Below are 20,534 nucleotides of genomic sequence, written 5' to 3'. Positions count from 1 at the left end.
AAACCATGCTGTTTGTCATTGATCATGCCATTAGTAAGTGCCAATAACTCATCTCTTATTATGCGTTCAAGAACTTTTGTGATTAAGCATGTAAGAGAAATTGGCCTATAATTTGAAACCTCATGTTTATCCCCTTTCTTGAATATTGGTATAATGTGCCCCAGTTTCCACTCCCTTGGTAGTGTCCCAATGTTGTAGCATGAATGAAAAAGTATTGATATAGGGTATGCGAGCCCAACCGCACAGTTTTTCAAAAGTTTCCCATGGATACCATCAGGTCCATAAGCTTTATTAGCATTAATATTGGAAAGGATTTTGCGAACCCTTCTGTGGTCAAATTCAATATCAAAGCGCCAATCATTAGAGTAATCTATATCTATGTCATAAGTTGATGCCTCAGAGAACTGCTCGAAGAAAAAGTCATTAAATAGGTTGGCCTGGTCTTCAGGGCAGTTGCGGACAGTGCCTTTGTGGCTTACAAACTCAGGGATCCGCTGACTAGCTGTCTTCGATTTGACATAGGACCAAAATTTTTTTGTTATTAAAGCACTATCATCAGATTCATTTAATGTTTCCCTCATTTTTTGAGCAACCACATTTTTGAAATTTTTCCTAGCAAGGGAGAATGCAATTTCAGCTCTATCACTTTTATGCCTTTCTTTATGTAATCTCACTTTCTTACGCCATGCATCATAACACTCCGAGTCAAACCATGGATCTTGGCCATCAGTCTTGACAGAGCATTTTTTAACAAATTTATCTGTGACATTAAAAAGTTTGTCCTTAAATTTTTTCCATCCAATTTCAGGTTCTGTGCCATTGAGCAATGCATCCCAATTCGTGTGTCGGAGTTCATGGTTTAGCCTCTCCCAGTTCACAGTCTTAAAGTTATAGCACATACGCCTGACTGGCTTCTTCCTACCAACTTTAACGTTGATCTTAAAATTGATGGGGAAGTGGTCAGACTTGCAAGCACTATCTCTCTCACCTACCATTAGGTCATTAATATTTGACACAGAGTTTGTGAGCAATAGGTCAAGTGTTTTGCCTTTGCAGTGGGTAGGTGTTAACACACATTGTTGAAGGCCTAGATCAACAAAAGATTCAACAAAAGATTGCTCAATAGGACAGGAGCTGGCCAGGGTAGACCAGGAAACTCCGGTCAGGTTAAAATCTCCTAGTATGAAGACTTTACTCAGTCCTCTTCTTCTGAGAAGAGTTTTCAAAGACTCAACAATTTTTTCATGATTTGCGGAGCCCAGTGTACCAACACGATAACATGTGCATACAACAAACTTAATTCCAGTGGATGTCTTAAATTCCACAGCAAGAATTTCTGCACCATACTTGAGATGAACTTCCTTTGAAGTTAGATCAAGGTCTGCTCTCACTGCAATCATGACCCCTCCACCATTCCTCCTAAACCGGGTTGGATTAGAAGGATCTGGTGGATGAGTTTTCTTCGATCTATCAGAGCGAAATATCTTATATCTGTCAGGGTGCAGAAATTCACTATCAGCAATAGAACTCTTAAACCAGGTTTCGTTAAGTATTGCAATATCTATCTTAGCCTCATTAAGATAAGTCGACACTTCAAGACATTTAGTGGTATCAATCATTGGATGGGCATTGTTCAGTTCACCAAAAGGGATGAGACCTTGAACATTCTGAAAGTAAACATTCAATTTATTACCATTCCCAACTCTAACACCTATGGGAGACGGCCCTGGGTTTACAATTCCAGGGTTTACTAAAACTATCAAAAAACCATTCATCAAAAACAACCAAATTATGCATCCCGTGAGTGTATTGCCGGTTCTACCAGTAAATATGCAATTTAAGTTCTTATGGATTGAAATCTGGCAAAATCTATATAAACCATCGAAACTGTAATTATTCCTCAGATAATACATATTTGCTAAATATAAAAAGAAATAAACTGTAAAGCATCGGCACAAGTTAGGAACTGGGTATGTTGGTACAAAGGCTCGGCAATCATAAGTGACCCTAGAAAAAGCCAACCCACTTACCCCGACATATGTGATAGTGATTAGCGAAAAGTGACATATGAATATAACATAAAAAATATAAAATAATAAGCGAGAATCAATGCAAATTAATGTATTAATGATCAGTTGAGTCGATTTTCGAACCCAGATTAAGATTAGCTTACATTAGATTTGATTAATTAAATAATGACTGTAATCAAGCAGTCTTGTGTTTGTTATTCCCGCCCAAGCAAGGGATGATGCTACTTGTGGTATTCAGATACTCAATATATTTAGGATCATCTCCCCATTTCTTCAATCCAGACTTTTCCAACATCGGTACTCCAGAGATCTTGACTATCAGTAGAGCAGTAAGAGTAGGACAGAGGATCGAGAGGTAGTTGAAAGGAGAGGTGAAATAGGGTACTGCAGCAATGAAGAGCCCATACCAGAGCAGAATTTCCCCAAAGTAGTTTGGATGACGAGAGATACTCCATAAACCAGTTGTGATGAACTTTTCCTTATTTTCCTCTTTAGAACGAAACATCGTTTTTTGGTAATCTGCAACGGTCTCGAAAATCAAACCAAAAGCATAGAGAGCCCATCCAGCCAAACTTACAAGAGCTAATCTTGGATTTTCCTTCTTCGCAGTGAAGACAAAAAGAGATGGGACCATGTTGAGATAAACCCATGCCCCTTGAATCATCCAAACTCTGAAGAACCTGACCTTAGATTTCTTTATCTCCACAAAGCGTTTGTCTCCATCACTCTTTAAAACTCTGTAAAGAAGGAAACTCCCAAGCTTTCCAGCCCAAAGGCAAACACAAACCATTTGAATCACTTTGATTTCCTTTATGGAAGTGGAGACTTCAGGTGTTTCATCAAACATCAGACATAGTATGGAGCATGAGATGAAGGTTAAGGAGCCAACAAAGTCAAAGAATATCTCTGTATTGAGAAGTAAAGCCAATATCCCGAAAACCGCTTGAATTCCGAAGTTGGTGCAAAATACCAGTACAAACAAGTTCATGGTTTGTTGACATACAAACTGAAAAATGTAACAGTTTTATTTCTAAAGCCGACAATGTAACTGTCAATTTGCAGATGCGAAATTAACGCAGTGTCTTCTTAAAATCAGAAAAATAATTACTAGGTCAATACCTGGTATTGTGCACCTCCTCACATTACCAGAAGGTTCAAAAGGTGCAAATTTAAATCATTGAAATAAAAAAAATACCATTCCAATTTCATTCTTTAAATCGTTGTTATTCTTCCAAAATTAAAAACTATTTTAGCTTGTGGGTAGAGTTTCTGCGTTCTGTGCAGAAGGTCCGGATTTAAATCCCAGTGTCACCCAGTCTAGGTAGACAGCTAAGGATTCGTCAAATCTATGCACAGTTACACATTTGTGTAATGTCTCCTTGGCTGACTCAACCAAATGATCGGATAACCGTGATTGATGGTTAAATTAGCACTGCCAAAAGATCAATAATCTTCTTGGGATACCTTTTTACTACATCTATATTGTAGTGTACTATAAATATCGTTCTATAATAACCTATTTCTGAGCACACAAGTGCCGCATTGCAAAATATACGGATTATACAACACGTCACTGTTGACTTCATAGTGCAAAGGAAACGGGTTGTCTGTTATAGCTTTTTTGACAATCGGGTTACCGAATTCGGGGCAGTGGCGTAACTTTGCCTGTTGGCGCCCCCCTCTGAAAAGTGCCCCCTGTTGGAACCCTCTCCCCTTTTGGCTTTTCTCCCTAAAATTGGACAAATTAGATGATTTTAGAGGATACGCCTGTTAAATCTCTAAAAAAGTGTGTTTCTACAGCAAAACGCACAGTTTTGCTGGTACCGTAGTTAAGTTTTTCAAAATTTTCCCATATTCGAACAACAAATTGGTGCCCCCCTAAGATGGTGCCCCCCTCACAGCCAGGTCAGCGGGGCCCTTTGTTACGTCACTGTGCCCAAGCTCAAAACCAGGCAGACACAGAGGCAGATAGTCACTACCCAGTACGCATGTGTCGGGTGACTTGATTTCCAGAACATGAGCAAGCAACTCCAATTAAATGGTAATAATAACAATAATTATTTAAACTTTTAAAGCATAGCACAACAATAAATGCACAGGTGTGCCACGATAGCAATCGAGCATTCAAGAAGACCCTGGAAAAGCAATCCATATTTATATTCGAAACCCTGCAATCCTTTTAACACATAAAATAGAAAGATCATAAGTTAATGTGTAAGCTGTATATGCAATAAGGACTGTCGGAGGACTATATACTATGTACTAATGTACTCAGAGAAAACCAAAAAATTAAATATAAATCGACAAATTTTAGCTTACATTTTAATTAGTAAAAACGTTTCCTCCCAATGTGTACTGAGACCGTCGACAAGTTCAACTTGGCGCGCGTCCTGGTAGATTATAAACCTACAAATAGCATCCCCTTACAGGATAACTCAGATCTTCGATTGACGACGCAGCAACACAATTAATTAACTAAAAATGAAATAACTGCCATATATCTTAAAGCCTTAACAAATATTTTACTTTTTCGCTAAAACTTGTTTTGCTTTGTTTTATATGTAAGTACTTTGTACTTGCCTTTTGAATATCAGCAACGCACAAATTGTTATATTTGCTTTAAGCTTGTTCGTGTATTGCTTTAAGAGCAGCAGAATTTGCTTTAACCAATGCTTTCGCCTAGCTCTCGCTTGCAGTATAACTAGCGCGCGCCCGCCTAAAGCTTCTCGCTTGTGAAACAAGCGCGTCGCCGCGTCACGTATAATATAATAAAATGATACCTTGGCTATCGAGTGCTGATATGAGCGCGATAATTCCCGACAGCTTGCTGGAGGCTAGGGAACGCGCGGGCATGAAATTGCCAAGGTGTTATGTATTATAATGTTTTCCGGTTCCGATTGGAAGGGGTGTAATCCGATACGTGCGCATGATACAATAAAGTGTGTAATATATAGAACGCCAGTGTTATTTGTTTTAATACTTGCCGCCAGCCAGTCTGAGTTTGTGCTGATAATACCTTTGCTTCCCTTGCGGGATATATCTGCAAAGGCGCAGTTTATATCCCCGCCTTACCTGAGGACCCCAGGCTATTATGTTCATTAACAACCGAATATAGATTTGGCGGAATGACAGGCTGAGCGCGGCCCAGTAAATCCCCGCCAAAAGCACACTCCCCAAATTGCGCGCATTGTTGTAACTTCTTTCAAACTTCATAAATCGAGATAAATTATTTTGCAATGGATTCAGAGTTAATATATGCACTTATAGAAATCACTTGGAATTATACTTTTGAAAGAAAATAACAGTACACGCTCAAAAACGCTACTGACGTATTTCTACATAAAAAGCACACTAGCTTTAAAAGCTTTTGTCGAGGTGCCTCGAAAATGATTTTAAAAGATTCCCCGTACAATTTTGGTCGGACAACGCCAACTTAGTGCACAATCATGAATCAAATAAGTTATAGAAATATTTCATACGTATCAAATTGGATGTGCTTTTGTATTGGCGGAGATGTAACGTGCGCCATTTGCAAATTATTTGATTCACGATGTCAATCCTTCGCAGCTCGGTGAGGCACAGTGGTGCATCTCGCCGATCTACCGAAGAATTTTATTATTGGCGAGAAGAATTATTTGATGCGCCGCGCGACCCAGTATATATAGTGCATCGAGCTACAACAAATTATCAGCTCTCAGTGTCAACGCGTTTTAGTGGATATAATTCCCGGAGGGTATTATAAAGCAAAGGCTTGTTGGGCGGCGCCCAGTAAGCCTTATATTACATACTTTCGAATACATAATAATTGCATTGTGTTCATGCACTGTATTTGTTGCTATTATACATTGTATTGTAAATTGCAATTGTTCGCACTTGAACTAAATTTTAAATCAAATCGATCTAGTTGACAACTTATTTTGCGCCTGACATACTAACTTATTTTTATAAAATAAATAATGGCGCTTAATTGATTAACGATTGCAAAAACAATTTATTATATACCCAATACCGTCGGCCAGGATTAATTGTATAAATTATTGATCAATCTTGTAGCGCGATGCGTTACTGTGCCGCGCCGCGCACTCAATGAGGCTTCTCACAGCTGGCTAGATCGGCTAGATGCGCTACTGTGCCGCGCAGAGCTGCCATGAATTGACATCGTCAATTAATGATCAATCAAACGTGAACGACGTTGTCCATTCATTATTGTGCGCATCAACATAGTCGTTGATTCACGATGTCAATCCTTCGCATCTCGCCGATCTGTGGTTGCGAGAAGCATTATTGGATGCGCGCGCGCGACCCAGTAGTGCATCGCGCTACAACATAGTCGGAAAGGGTTGGCATCGTCAATTAACATTTTCAATTTTAAAGAATTATGAAAAAGTCGCGTCGATCGCTTTTGTTTTCATACACTCAATATGTGAACTATTATATATTTTATGAAAATGTTGCAGGTGTGATATTTGTAAGTTTATATGTTATAATATTACCAAGTCGCGCGCGGGGATGGACTCGTCGATCTTGGAATAAATATTTGGAACAAATACGTTACTAGTTAAGTAAAATAAAGGAACATTTATGACATCACATCATCAGACATGTTTAAAAATATCATTTTTAAGAAATTTATCAACAAAATTATCCTATTTTATTTAATCTTTTTGAGACATTCGATGATATTCTTGATATTTTAGTTAGGCTTTCGACACAGTCCCCCAATTTAGACTTTTGTCTACATTGGAAGTTTTTGGTGTCAACGGAAAGGTTTTCGATGTTATCAAAGATTTTCTGACGGACAGTATCACCCGTTAAGTTTAATTTTCGCTTATGCCAACAGTCCTTAAGTGGTTTGACTACTCTATGCATTCAGCATTAGGTCTGCACAGTCACACATTTAACTCAACCGAATGATCGATACACCAAGATCGAGGGTTTTGTATTCCTTATTTTCAAAGATTTTGAACCTTGTAAGGGTACTCTGTAGTAAATTTGAGTGTACCATAAACTATTGATTTATGATCAAGATGTAAATCATCGAATGGTTATTTATCCGATGATCTAAATATGGAGTTCAGCGAATTGCTACCATGCACGTCTCTTACATTATCGATTTTATGGTTTTTTTCATTACCGGCAACAATTCATGTTTTTGAGCATTTCGAAAAGACCAACTCTTCCCTGGGCTTACTCCTTGAAAGTTTAGCAGTTGCCCGACAATAATCTTCACAGTCCCATTGTTCTGAAATGAACAAGATTGCTGACAGAATAGTGACTTATTTTTATTATAAAATGGATTAACAAGCATGGTTCATTATACTTTCATTATACTGCTATTTAGGTGGCTGCATTTTGTTTTGATATTAGTAGGTCCTAGTATTTATCCCTATTGTCTTAAAGTTGAAGAGAATTCTCCTTAAATTATTTTAATGCAGTTACTCAGATGGGTTTTATACCAGGACACTTCAACAAAGACACATACTCTGCCCACAATAAGGGGTCATAGGCATAATTGTTTCAATTATGTTACTGTATATAATAGAATTATTATTATTATACTGTCAATGTTAATCTGCTTAATTTGATACTATCTGCTTCGATGATTTTTTTATTTATTTGAAAATTCAATTAATTATTATATATAAATCAAGCGTTACATTTCAGCCATGCAAAATTACAATGACATATTTTGATAAACTAATTGATAAATGGAACTGCAATATAAGTTGCTTAATGTTTGGCCGGATGACAACTAACTGAAAGAGAAAAATAAACTTGATTACATAATAATTAATTCGGCTGAACCAACACATAGCAAGAGCCACATTGTGTTTTGATTTGATTTGATTTATACCATCTTTCGAATAGTCCTGTCCACTGCCATTGTCTTGCTAACAAAGTGTTTTATCGACTTATATAGTAGCGGAAAGCATAATTAGCTTGTCTTCTTGAGTGTAGCTCCTAACTGCAGCTTATCTAATATTTTAGATTAAAAGATAACATGATGATTTGCCTTAGATAGTTTATTTTTATATTCTGGTGAATGGTGATGTATCATTAACGCATCATTAAAACATTCAATTCCAATATATTTAGTTTCGTGAAAAAGACAGATAGTACTGGTGTTTAAACTATAATCCCTAGTAGATGGACACATTTAGATATTAGATGATGAACATGGAAAAGTATACTCCTAAAACAACAAGTTCATCAGCAGACGACTCAAGCAATATGAATTCAGCTATGGTTGACAAGATTGCTGACATCTTTGCGCAGATAAATGCAAAAAAAGCTGAGGTAAGATTGATACTGTTTGTTTTAATATTATGATGATGAAATCTTAAAAGAATTGGCTACAATGCAGTTATATTATATAATGTATAATATATATACATATTTACATGCCCTGAAAGGATGAATGTTGCACATTATTATAAATTATTTCTTTCAAGTAAATATATGTGCAAGTTTCCAATCATCTAGTTGCTACCTTATAATTTGGCTATAAATGAACTGAAAAGTAATTTAAATTGTAAAATTATTTCTCACTACATAGATAATCAATTAAATCCCTTATCCCCAGATATCATCTGTGGTCACATCCTCGATAATGACGGACCCTGTCTTCCCTCACCATGTTCTGCCAAGACAGTGTTCCCTTCCAAGTCTAGCACTACCATACATGCCTCGAACCCCTCCTAAAGAAAGTTACACATTGGAGGATTTCCAATGCAGATATTGCCACCGTCCTTTCTTTTCAAAAAGGGAGTTAACAAAGCACACGGAGAGTGTACATTTTATTGAGGTGTACAAGCCATCCCACTGGTGCTCAGTTTGCACATCATCCTTCTCCTCCAACAAAGAGCTTACAACCCACATGCAATCTTACCATGGTGAAATTCAGCCAGATGGTGGTACAACATGTAAGATGTGTTTCTTGAAGTTCCAACATCCTCGTCTACTTGCAAATCACATGAATCTCTACCACATACCACACATGGGTTGTTCTATTTGTAGCAAAAGTTTCAGTGATGTTGCAGCAGTTTGGAAGCATCTCATGGCAGAGCACAAGGTAAAACCAAAAGAGATCAAGTGCAATCTTTGTGATAATGTGTTTGAATCTCCTGAGGACTATGATGATCACAATAAAGTTGCCCATGCTTTTCCGTGTATGTTGTGCCAAAAGAGTGTGGAGGATAGAGAAAAATTGCAGGATCACTTAGAAGAGGCTCATAATAAACATTTTTGTGCTGACTGTGCTGAGATTTTCAATGAATTTGAAGGTTTTGTTCAGCATTATATCACCAATGAAAAATGCTCACTTGATCCTTACAAACTCATTTGTCGATACTGCAATGGAGTATTTCCTAATCTCAAACTCCTGTTCAAACATCTTTGCCTGGACAGTTTTAAATGTGTGTTCTGTGAAACCACCTCAATCTCGTGTAAAACATTTCAATTACACATGGAAACTGCTCATCATACCAAGTTAAGATACATAACTACTCTACCTCCATCAGCAGAACAGGCAGCTGAAAAGGAAGCCCCTGCAGAGCCTATGAACATGTCTCAGCACAGACTGGTCCCAACCATTGTTTCAGACTTTCTGTCAAGTGATGCCTCAGGAAACCGTGAGACTAACGGAAGTAAAATAAACTATATCCACAACTTGATTCAAGTTAACGAAAATCTTCTCAAATCAAAACCTTCAATCCTGTCAAAATATTCTTCGGCATCGAGTGATTCATCCAGTTCCCAATCCTCAGCATTAAAACTATATAACACCCCAGAACAGCTGATGAAATACTGGCAAACCCATGTGATGCAATCCATTGCCCTGTCTTCAAATGATCCAGAAAACATCAAAACAGAGCCAGATGAGATGGACTGCTCTCAGGACACACCAGAGACTCGTAGTCCACCGAGACATCCCCCGATCACCAAGACAGACAGTTCCGACAGTCTGCTGCATCCAGCCTTGTCACCTTCCAGCTCAATCCAGCAACAACCCAACGAGTCATTTTCATCATTGGAGCTGGAGGAGGATGGATCTGACAAGGGTGACTTGGATATGGAGATCGACGGTGATTCCTCCGAATCCAGACGGAACTCTCTGCGACAAAAATACCAACAACTATCTATCAGTAGAATGGGGCGCAGGTCTAGTAAATCTCTGAACAAAATGCTCTCCAAGACCAAAGTTGAGGAGGTTAGTGAGAGCAATCCGGTACAAAGTGCCGTTGCCAGCGCCATGAGTTCAGCTAGATCATCTTTCAGTTGCCAAAGGTGTTCAAAAACATTTGTTAATCGATCACTGCTTTCACGTCATTGGGGCTCCTCCACTAAATGTTACATTTGTTCCAAGTCTATGTGTGATCTGAAAGTTTTAAACGAACACATGAAATCGGAGCATGCAGAGTATAGCGATATTCAGTGACCATAGTTTTAACATAGATTTTCAAAATTATATTTAATAATCATTACAGTAAATCTTATAAAATTGTTGGTGATAGAAATTAGAATTTAATTGATTGAGATTTATTTAACTCGTCATATTTTGTGAATTATGTTAACAATTGCCGCGATTCAACTTGCTTTAAAGCTGCATATATGTTGTTTATGTATGTGATATATGTAAGATGATTTAGTAGTTAGTGAGTTAGGTAATTGTTTCAGTTGTAATTTTGAACGAGATGAACCTACTATGCCTTCAAAGTAACATCAAACAAAAATTGTAATGCTTGTTTGACCATTTATGGTTTATTGTTAAAGGGGGATATATTATATAGCGGTGGTTTGTCTTGAATACAAACGGTTTCTATACGAAATGAAATATCAAATCATGGCCATGGTGCTCCTGTTCTTCTAATGCTGTAACATTTAAAGAATATATTTCTGCAAAATCCGAATCAGGTTCATTGATTTGTTAATTGAATTAACCAATGTTCGTATTCAGATTGGTACTTAAATCGGGTAAAAGATAACAAGTGCACTGTATAAAGGAGAAGCCTTCAGAATTTAACTTCCGGTTTACTCAATAAGTGTTGGGCAGTTTTAAAATTACTGTGCAATGTGCATTCAAATTATCAGACAACTTGAATTCAGTTTGCAAAAAAAACCTGTTTATTTCCCGAGTTGCCAGGGTATTCAAATTCTGAGAGCTAGAGTCACTGCAAAACATTCATTGAAAATGTTGTTAGTCAACATATTCGACTTAAAATAAATTCATAACTTTATTTAGGCCATTCTTTCTCCACAACCAATTCTGTTCCTCAAAAGATGTAAGCGTACTGATTACATAAACAATAGACGGCTTCTTCTTTACATTTGACCGTTGTTAAGACAACTTTTTGTTACCGTATCATTGTGTCCGCTATGTGCTGTGCTTCTGTGTAATATGCTGCAGAACTTAAACGGTCCACCTCGTCCAGCCCCAGAACCTCCTACCCTACAGCTTTTATCTGAACACTAACTTGAACCCTTTCTTACCGGGGCGCAAGGCTCTGGGGTGCGAGGCTCTGGCGAACTTTGTCCTGGACTACTGGGACTGGACGGTAGTTAACTGACTGACTGAGGGAATTTAGTTGTTTAACGTTCTTTCAAATAAAAAATTGCAGTATTATTATGATACAGTATTATATTATAATATTCTCCAATTTTAATTTATGTAATGTTTTACGTTTTGATATATATCATGTATCATATTATGAAGTGGTTTTCTTTTCTTTTTGTATTCAACATGGCCTTTATCAGTCGATTGCAAAATTTGGCGAAGAACCTAAATTTAAAGACAATTGGTATTCAGATTATCCACTTTCTTAGTTCTCAATATTTAATATATTCCGTAAGTCGAAATTCGAAGAATGTAAATAAGGACAATTTTAACCATATTGAGTGAGTGTAGATAACTGAGCAAACATAGCCCCCTGATCCCACACACAAATATGCAAAAGTAAAAGTGTCGCAACTTTCACTTTTCTTAATGATCTAACCTAAATTAAGGTCTTATAAATAATTAATCGAGTTCAAGTGTTTTATTAAATTTAACTTCCTATAGCCCTGTGGTCCAATAGTTTAAGAGTACATAGTTGTGGTATTGTGCGGTAGCTTTAGGATAATACCATAGAGGGAGATCTAAAATAGTAACCATACTGTAACCCGCTTGTAGAGTAACAAATGCAAATGGTTGTGGCTTATAGCACTATATAGCACTATATAGCACTATATAGCACTATATAGCACAGTCAGCCTCGGCCCCTACACAAAGGCAGCTTCATGCCTTATACATCACCATCCTCAGACCATTGTGAGGATTAGCATCTTGACTCGATAGAATCAAACTCGTTTCTTTATGGCACATTCAAGTCTCATATCCATGCTTTCCCTTAGAAAGCCTCTCTAATATTCAAGTGTACGTGTTTTTGACATCGCAATGTGTTATTGTAATATACCACGTGACGGTAAGTGTGTTAAGTTTTGTCAAAATGATTTGTCTACGAAAATTTTGGTAAAAACTCTATGGTTTGTCATGTAAGCTAGATTCCTACAATTCGAAATTCCGAGATAAATGGAGAATGCTTTGTATCATGTGTTATACTGATTCACTATAACGTGTCCTCAAGACGTATTTAGTACATACTCATTATATCTGAATAACTTGGTCATTCAGCCGTTTAAAGCACACTCATGATGCTGTGAAATTATATATAGTATGGTTTATTTAATGGCAGTGGAATTCAAATATGACCTGATTGCAAACTTCTTGGAAATATGACACATTAATATTATAAAGCTGATAAGAAGTAAAAAATAGCTGTAAAAATACCGTCAGAAGGGAGTCAGTGCTTGGTACAAAATATTAAACATTAAGTTAAATCCCACCTATTATTATTCCTGTACTTGGCAGCACTATATATGAGCATATTATTATGATAATCACTGGTGAATTATATTCAGTATCTGATAGATAACCGCTTTATGGCAGTTAATAAGTGTGATTGACGTAGTAAGCAAAATTTTTGTTTTCTAGTTCTAAGTTCCCTCTATTTGACTAATTTCTGTTAAGTTAGCTCAAATTAGCTCGAATTTCCTGCACAGATGTCTCAAAAACAACATGAAATAAACCGGAACACACGGAATTACAACAAGTAATCAGTTGAGTTATTTTTACGGCAACAAATTACAACATCAGATCATGTAAATACAACTGCAGACTAGATACTTAGGATGTAATTATAAAGTCTCCATCTGTATCGCTCTACATTTTATAGTAAGGTTTAGTAACCGTAGTACGAGACACCACCCCTGCCCGCCATTATAGTCAAGCCAGGGAATCTTGTCAGAGTTTCAAATCACCAGATTGGGTAACATCCATCTCGTCAACTGTTGGGTTTATTTGACTAGAAGATTGGCGTGATGATGGCGCGGATGATGATGCACAAGACAATCCTACCAATCCTGATAGTATAAGCCTTACTTGTAAGGCTAATACTGTCATCTGATCCATGCAACCTGGCTGTCAATAATTTAGTCGCGACCTATTGATTAAGATATAATTAAAAGACCACTTTTAGTACCCGCAATTACCCATTTTTGTAGTAAATTTGTATCAGTACAAAATAAGTTGGTTTATAATTTAAATAGCATGTGGCAATGTAAGGACTTTTAAGTAGAAATCGTGTTACTTTTCAGTCACGTGTACTGCATCATCTTGCAGTACCACTTGGTTACAAATATAAGTTTTATGCTCTGGTTGTTTTGGAACCATTATGCGGGATAGGCCTAGGCATTAGCAATCACCCTTATTAAACGAGAGCGTCGAGTAATATTCATTACAAAAGCATAAGAGCTCTGACCTGTACGTTCTCCTAGGACATAGAAGTAATGTTAAGCACCCACAGTTGATACTTTGTATCAGCGCAAACGTAGTCTGACAATTGATATAACGTCTCCCATGAAAAAGAGATTAAATGAAAAGTTCTTGTTTATAAAATAAAAAGTTCTTGTTATTACCATTATTATATTATAATCAGATAGCAATCGCCCTTAAATTAAACTCCCTTCTAAGAAGCGTACGAAATATTTAGTTGTGAACAGTTTAACCAACTCCTGACAGATGTAATACTCATAAAGTTCTTGTCTATCCCATCATCTTATCGACCACTCCAAGATATGAGCTCTAATTATGCCCATATTTGGGTCTCTTGACGCACTTTTAACCGAGCTGTGCGACAACCTCTGTAAGAATTTAACTGTAGCATTCCGTTTTACGCCCAACCCACACATACACACACACACACAGTTATGACATTCCACGACACTGATAAAACATTACCGTCAAGGTGACGTCAAGAAAGAAAGATTATTGGGTCACGTGACCTATATAATATATATATAAGTACACATGTTACATTGTATATCACGTGACATTGTATTAGAACAAGCTGTACATCTCTCTGCTACCATTACTGGTGTATTAGACACAATATTTACATCTCGAGCATGCACTTTCACTCCGTCTATATAGCTACTACTAGCACAACCAGGAAAATCAATATATTAAAGATGTATGTATATCACAGTATTTGTATAATATATACTCTACTATATATATATTAAATATATTTATATGTACAAAATACAAGCTGTCTCCCGGAGGATGTCGCGGCGGGAGTGGGTAACAGCAGCGCTGTGACGTCACATGACCCCACGTGACGTCACATGACCCCACGTGACACCGTCACGAGACCAGCGTGTTACGTTATTTATTAATTAGACACCTGCTTGCAAGACTTTTCTTACGTCACGCAACGTTCGGCTCTGTGCGCTACTACCCTCTCTCTCTCTCTCTCTAGTGCTCGCTGACTTTGCCTGACATCTGTATAGCAACTGTACAGCATGATGTCTGATATAATATCATATATCGTGTATATATACTATATATGGCGGGTATTGTAAGTGACTGGCAGCTGCCTTGCAATGTGGTTGGTGGTTATGCTGTCACGTGGTTAATAGTCGGTTGCGATTTGAAAAGTGACCAGTGATAACACTGTAATAATGTAATAATGTTATTTTATCATATTATATTGTAATATTAATATAATATAATATTATATTATAATATTTAAACTAGAATAGCTTTTATAATTAACTAGAGTAGCTTTTAAGGTCTTTCAAAGTTAGGCGCATGATATATACAGGGTGTACCAGAAACATGAGCTTACAATTGACAAGTCAAGCCACACTGTCATGCAGCGCACTAATTAATTAATTAAGTACTCAATAAGACTTCAAAGTAAAGTAAATAGTCAGGTTGGATGCTGTGAGGCAGTGTATGACGTGCGTGTGTACTACTTTGTCACATCTCCGTAAATTAGTAGAATGTGACCATTTCCTGCCTCCCACATTCCGTATGTGACATTGGCTTGTCCGACTGTCCGAGTGCGAATTAAACACGTTTCCTTCTATAATGCAACACAGTTTTCTCTCAATAAGTGCGTGGTTTGAAGTGAATATCTGCGGAATGTTATAGGTGATACGATATTAGACGTAATTAAAATATGATTGAATGTTCATAGAAATAGATGGTATTTGTCAGTATTTAACTCACACAAGTTATTTGAAATATTTAAAATCACATAGTGCACGTGCTACGATTATTTCTCCCTCCAGTTTTATAACATAACCAATGTCAGTCCAATGTTGCTGTAGAAAGCTAGAGTATACCATCAGCAAACTAAGTGTGCTTTATCTGCTAACTTTACTGTAAACTGTTGATAAATCTCATAGTCTTTCTCAACAAAAGCGGAAATAAGTAATCGGGCATTAAGATCGTTTACCTAAATCACTATATTCTCTGTAAACTTCCAACGTTAACTGAAATGGAATTGCAGTGTGTGGTTACTTACAAAATACCGGTTATATACTACGCGGGTACTCTAATAGCACAGTCCACATTTTGGCACCAAAAATACATTCTAATCTCCATTTTCAACGTTATAATTTAAATAAGAGCACGATGGCACGCATGAGTTTGTTAAATCGTGACGTTAATGTGATGTTATAAATAAACCTCCGGTTATTTTGTCTCAGAACGTTGATGGCTGATGCAGGAGAAGACACTATATTAAAGTGTTTTTAAAGTAGCATTAGATCAACGTCAGCATCTGGTCAGTGCACGAAAACTACTATTAAACCCAAGATAATCTCTTCCGCTTCTCCTAGCATTATATAATTTGGAATTTAAATCAACGTTCAAGACTGTCCAATAAAACTACTTAACTCTGCAAAATCTCCTCCTCACTTCCTAGCAGTATCTGTTAATCAGTATAAATGTTCAGGACTCAAAACTTGAACCTCTTAAACCTCGTTAATTTCAATCAGACACTGTCAAGATGTTACGTTTTCTTAGGGTTAATATAACATGATATTACAATTATACCAATCCCAATGTCCGACGGTTAAATGTCGCAAACTTCAACCATTTAACAAGATCAGACATCAAGCTGGGTGTTCTGAGATATTACAAAACTAAACTATAAAACTGCAGAAAATACGCGCGCCCAATTAACTCTCGATCTTATTTGCTGACCTAACAAAATCAGTGTTTAGCAGGGTTCAACTGTTCAAGTGACAGTCACTCAGCCAGATACCAAGTGATAACCAGATCCACCTCTCCAAGTGACAGCTAGAATACCTCTATCCTTCCTTCCTCAATCCCTCTCTCTCTCTCTCTGTCTCTCTCTCTGCACATACCAAATACCACTATCATGGAGCATTACTGGAAAACAGCGGGAATAAAGCCCGACCTGTCTAAGAGGTTAGACGGTTCAAACGTTGGTGAGGGTGATTACAAGTACAACAGTTTGCTGGTGCTGAGTAAAGACTCAGGGGACCCCCCTCTCTATGTGTTCCCTCGACACAAGGCTGGCGAGTGGATTGTAAAGATGAAGGGGTTGTTTCTTACCATCATATCCTTGTCTGATGACATTGCTAGTGATGGTGTTGAGGTCAGTAACAGTGATAAGGATTCTGATTCGTCGAAGAAAAGTGATGGTATCTCGAAGAAGTCGGTAAATTCAGATTCATCTAAGAGAAGTGAATATAATGCTAAGGAATGTGTAAATAGTATGGTTGATATTTACCGTGTTAAACTTCAAGTTCACGGAGGACCAGTTCACTGTTGTATTGCTAGTTTCTCGGACTGTATATTCGTTCTCAGCTCAGATTCCTGCAGTGACATGACCCACTGTGTGACATACCTCCACGATACCTTATCCTACTTCATACCTCACTCCCACAACTCCCTGTTAAACTCAACTGCTGAAACTACTAGAGTTGTGGACTCTTACATCGCACCCGCTCTAGAGATCACCGGTGTCAGTGAGTGGATCACCCTGCCGTTCAATCACCGGGATCAGGTGATATCAGGTGATCTACAAGATACAGCCCTGGAAATCGAGGTGAAGGTGGATATGGATGATAAGGTTTGTGTGAGTTGTGGAGGGTTGCTGGTTGTGTCGTATCCTGATATTGTGTACAGTTCATTACCAGCACACTTCCAGCCAACTGTCCTGCAGACTTTATACTTCAGAGAACTTCTCACTATCACCCAAGGTTACATCATCTGGTTTAATAAACTCTACAAACACAGCTTCAGAGTGAAAAAACAGGACTGGTACTTACTTACGGTCAGTAAAAACAACACGTCAGTTTCCCAGCTACTCGGAATATTCGGAGAACCCGACAAAGATCACGTGATCCGAGCCTCACGTGACCTGGAGAACTTGCTGGACACTCACGGCACTGAAATAAGACAGCACCTGCCATGTCAGGCCATTACCCTTACCCATTCGAAGGTGCTGGGTTACAAGTATGGAGATAACCGGGCGTTTTATTGTGAGACCAGGTATCAGAGTGTTGTTGAGTATCACCATGCGCAGGAGGACTCGGGGGTGCGCAGTGCGGGGCGGTTTGTTGTAGCGCTCGAGGACGGGGTACATGTGGCGCAGCGCGTCATTGCTAAGAAAGTGTTCACTGTGGTGTACGAGAGCAAGGGTGTGCATGATGTGGACACTATGTTCCGAGAGCTGGGTATTTAGAAATGTACTCGGTAAATTGTGTAAATATTTAATATATATGGTATTGATTAAATTATTGTTATGATAATTTATTAAACCTTTATTACATACGATATACCTTACAATAGATGATCACTACCAGAACCAGGAAGTTAAGAGCCAGCAGATAGGCTTGAAATTTATTAATGGAATTCATTACTTTTCTGTTCAGTTCTTTAGCTATTTTCTCCGTTGAAGACTTAAAAATCTAACTTCACTCACCCGGACGCCCTTCCTTAATGACAACACAAATCTCACTCTATTTAAATATTATACGAGCTTTGCTGTTATTCTCTGATTTCTCTTTCTCTCCCCTCTCGGTCCAAGAATAAATAAATAATAAAATAAATTCTAACATTTATTACACGCTTCGACATTAAAATATACCCAACAAAGATGTACATTAAAGTCATTCAAGCGAGACTTAGTGTTGAAATAGCAAGATTATGGACTTTTTAAACAGTTCAGATTTTATGAACAAATATTTGTATGAAGTTACCAAAATTATGCACTTTCATATCAGTTCAGACATTATGGACAAATATTAGAAATATTATCAAAAGCTAGTTGGAAATAAAACGTCTTTAGGGCATTTTTAAAACATTCTACAGATGATAATGATCTCACTGAGTAGGGTAGTTCATTCCAAATTTTTGGTCCACAAAACATAAATGCAGCATCTGTTCGTCTGAAATGAGGAGCAGGAGGAACTTTCAACAAATAAAAGTCATCATCTAGTCTGGAACTTCGTCTTCGTACTTCCCTTAGATTGACGTGTCCTTGTAAGTACTGAGGGGCTATGTTATTAAGACACTTGAAGACCAGAAGTGATATTTTGAACTTAATTCTGAACCGAACAGGCAGAAAGTGGAGCTTTTTGAGGTAAGGCATGATAGGTTCACGTATCTTTTTTCCGTAAAGACCAAAGATAAATCTAGCAGCATTGTTCTGTATCTTTTGTAGCTTATGGAGATTCTTTTCTGTTATACCATAATAGACTGAGTTGCAGTAGTCTATGAAACAGAGGATATTGGAGTGAACTAACTGAACTTTTAGGTCATGGGAAAGCTTCGAACCGATTCTTGCTAAGTCCCTTTGATTCAAATAACATACTTTGGAGACAGCATTTATTTGAGAGTCCAGATTCATTTGGTGATCGAAAAGGAATCCCAGGTTCTTGGCCTTGCTAACAGGGCAGATTGAGAGGTCTCCTAAATCCATTGTCTGGATTGGGCTGACATATGGACCTATATCAATGAACTCTGTTTTTTCATCATTCAGTTTTAGGAAGTTAACTGTCATCCATTGCTTTATCTCCAGAAAGCAATTTTTCACAGCTGTTAAATCAGGATTAGAACTGTGAACATCAAAAGTAAAGTACACCTGTGTGTCATCTGCATACAAATGTATCGAGAAACCATATTTTGTGACAATTTCTTCAAGATCTCTGGTATACAATATGAACAGTAGTGGTCCTAAAATGGATCCTTGAGGTACACCAATATCCAGATAGCCTTCAGAAGATGTGGCTTTTTTTACTTTAACCTTGAATGTGCGATTATTAAGGTAACATTGTAACCAGCTGAGTGCTAGTTCTGTAATACCATACGCATTCTTGAGTTTCGTAAGAAGGAGGTTATGGTTTATGGTGTCGAAAGCAGCTGATAGATCTAAGAGTAGAAGCACAACATTCGATTTGCTGTCAATCATCATTAGAATATCATTATGTATTTTGGTAACTGCAGTTTCACAACTATGGAATTTTCTATAGCCTGATTGATATGGGGAAAACAGGTTGTTGACATCAGCATATTCATTTAATTGGCAATGAACTACTTTTTCTAGTATTTTGGACAGATAAGTTAGATTGCTAATCGGTCGATAGTTTTTCAGCTCATCAACATCTAAGGTAGGTTTCTTGAGTCCAGGCCTAATAGATGCTTCTTTTAGGGCAGATGGAAACTTTCCGACTCTTAGTGATTCATTCACGATGTAATGGATGATTGGGAGAAGCTCGGGTAAGCAGTTCTTGAAGAGCCACATTGGTATGACATCGAGTACGCTTGATTTATTGGGAAGACTCTTAATTAAGGTTTCAAGATCTGATAATGAGACTTCCTTAAACTGATTAAGTCTACACTTTGCATTATCTATCGAAGTAGAGTCCTTGGTACCTTGACCGTTTAGGGAAGTGTTTTGAATTTCCTTCTCAATATTAGAGTAAATGGTTTTTACTTTTTGATCGAAGAAAGTCTTGAGTTTGGCAGCCACTTCGATATCTTCACCATTTGGCAATTTGTTGGAGCCATATTCCTTATCTAAAAGTTTATTTATGACTTTATAGGTCCCTTTCGAGTCTCCTTTGCAAGAACTGAGCTGTTTATCA

The 20,534-nt window shown here is 37.5% G+C and overlaps 4 protein-coding genes across 4 annotated transcripts in view; 1 reads left to right on the top strand and 3 right to left on the bottom strand.

The window, feature by feature from the left end:
* The window catches only part of LOC134818062 (sorting nexin-6-like), a 39,555-nt gene extending 33,988 nt beyond the window's left edge, over positions 1-5,567 (bottom strand). The window contains exon 1 of the mRNA XM_063827476.1: positions 5,563-5,567. The gene's annotated coding sequence lies outside the window, so the exon portion shown is untranslated. The remainder of the gene's footprint in view (positions 1-5,562) is intronic.
* Positions 1-20,534, bottom strand: part of LOC134818419 (kynurenine 3-monooxygenase-like) — a 927,626-nt gene that overhangs the window by 643,068 nt on the left and 264,024 nt on the right. The gene's annotated exons all lie outside the window — the stretch shown is intronic.
* LOC134818520 (uncharacterized) lies at positions 2,123-3,038 on the bottom strand. Its single transcript, XM_063828132.1, has one exon. The coding sequence runs from the start codon at positions 3,016-3,018 to the stop codon at positions 2,206-2,208; it is 813 nt and encodes a 270-aa protein (XP_063684202.1). The 5' UTR covers positions 3,019-3,038; the 3' UTR covers positions 2,123-2,205.
* LOC134817920 (zinc finger and BTB domain-containing protein 41-like) lies at positions 8,173-10,692 on the top strand. Its single transcript, XM_063827287.1, has 2 exons — positions 8,173-8,327; positions 8,614-10,692. The coding sequence occupies exons 1-2, from the start codon at positions 8,199-8,201 to the stop codon at positions 10,465-10,467; spliced, it is 1,983 nt and encodes a 660-aa protein (XP_063683357.1). The 5' UTR covers positions 8,173-8,198; the 3' UTR covers positions 10,468-10,692.

Source organism: Bolinopsis microptera, chromosome 7, assembly GCF_026151205.1.
Source record: "Bolinopsis microptera isolate Bmic1 chromosome 7, MBARI_Bmic_1.0, whole genome shotgun sequence".
NCBI lineage: Eukaryota > Metazoa > Ctenophora > Tentaculata > Lobata > Bolinopsidae > Bolinopsis > Bolinopsis microptera.
This window is presented reverse-complemented; position numbering and strand designations above follow the sequence as displayed.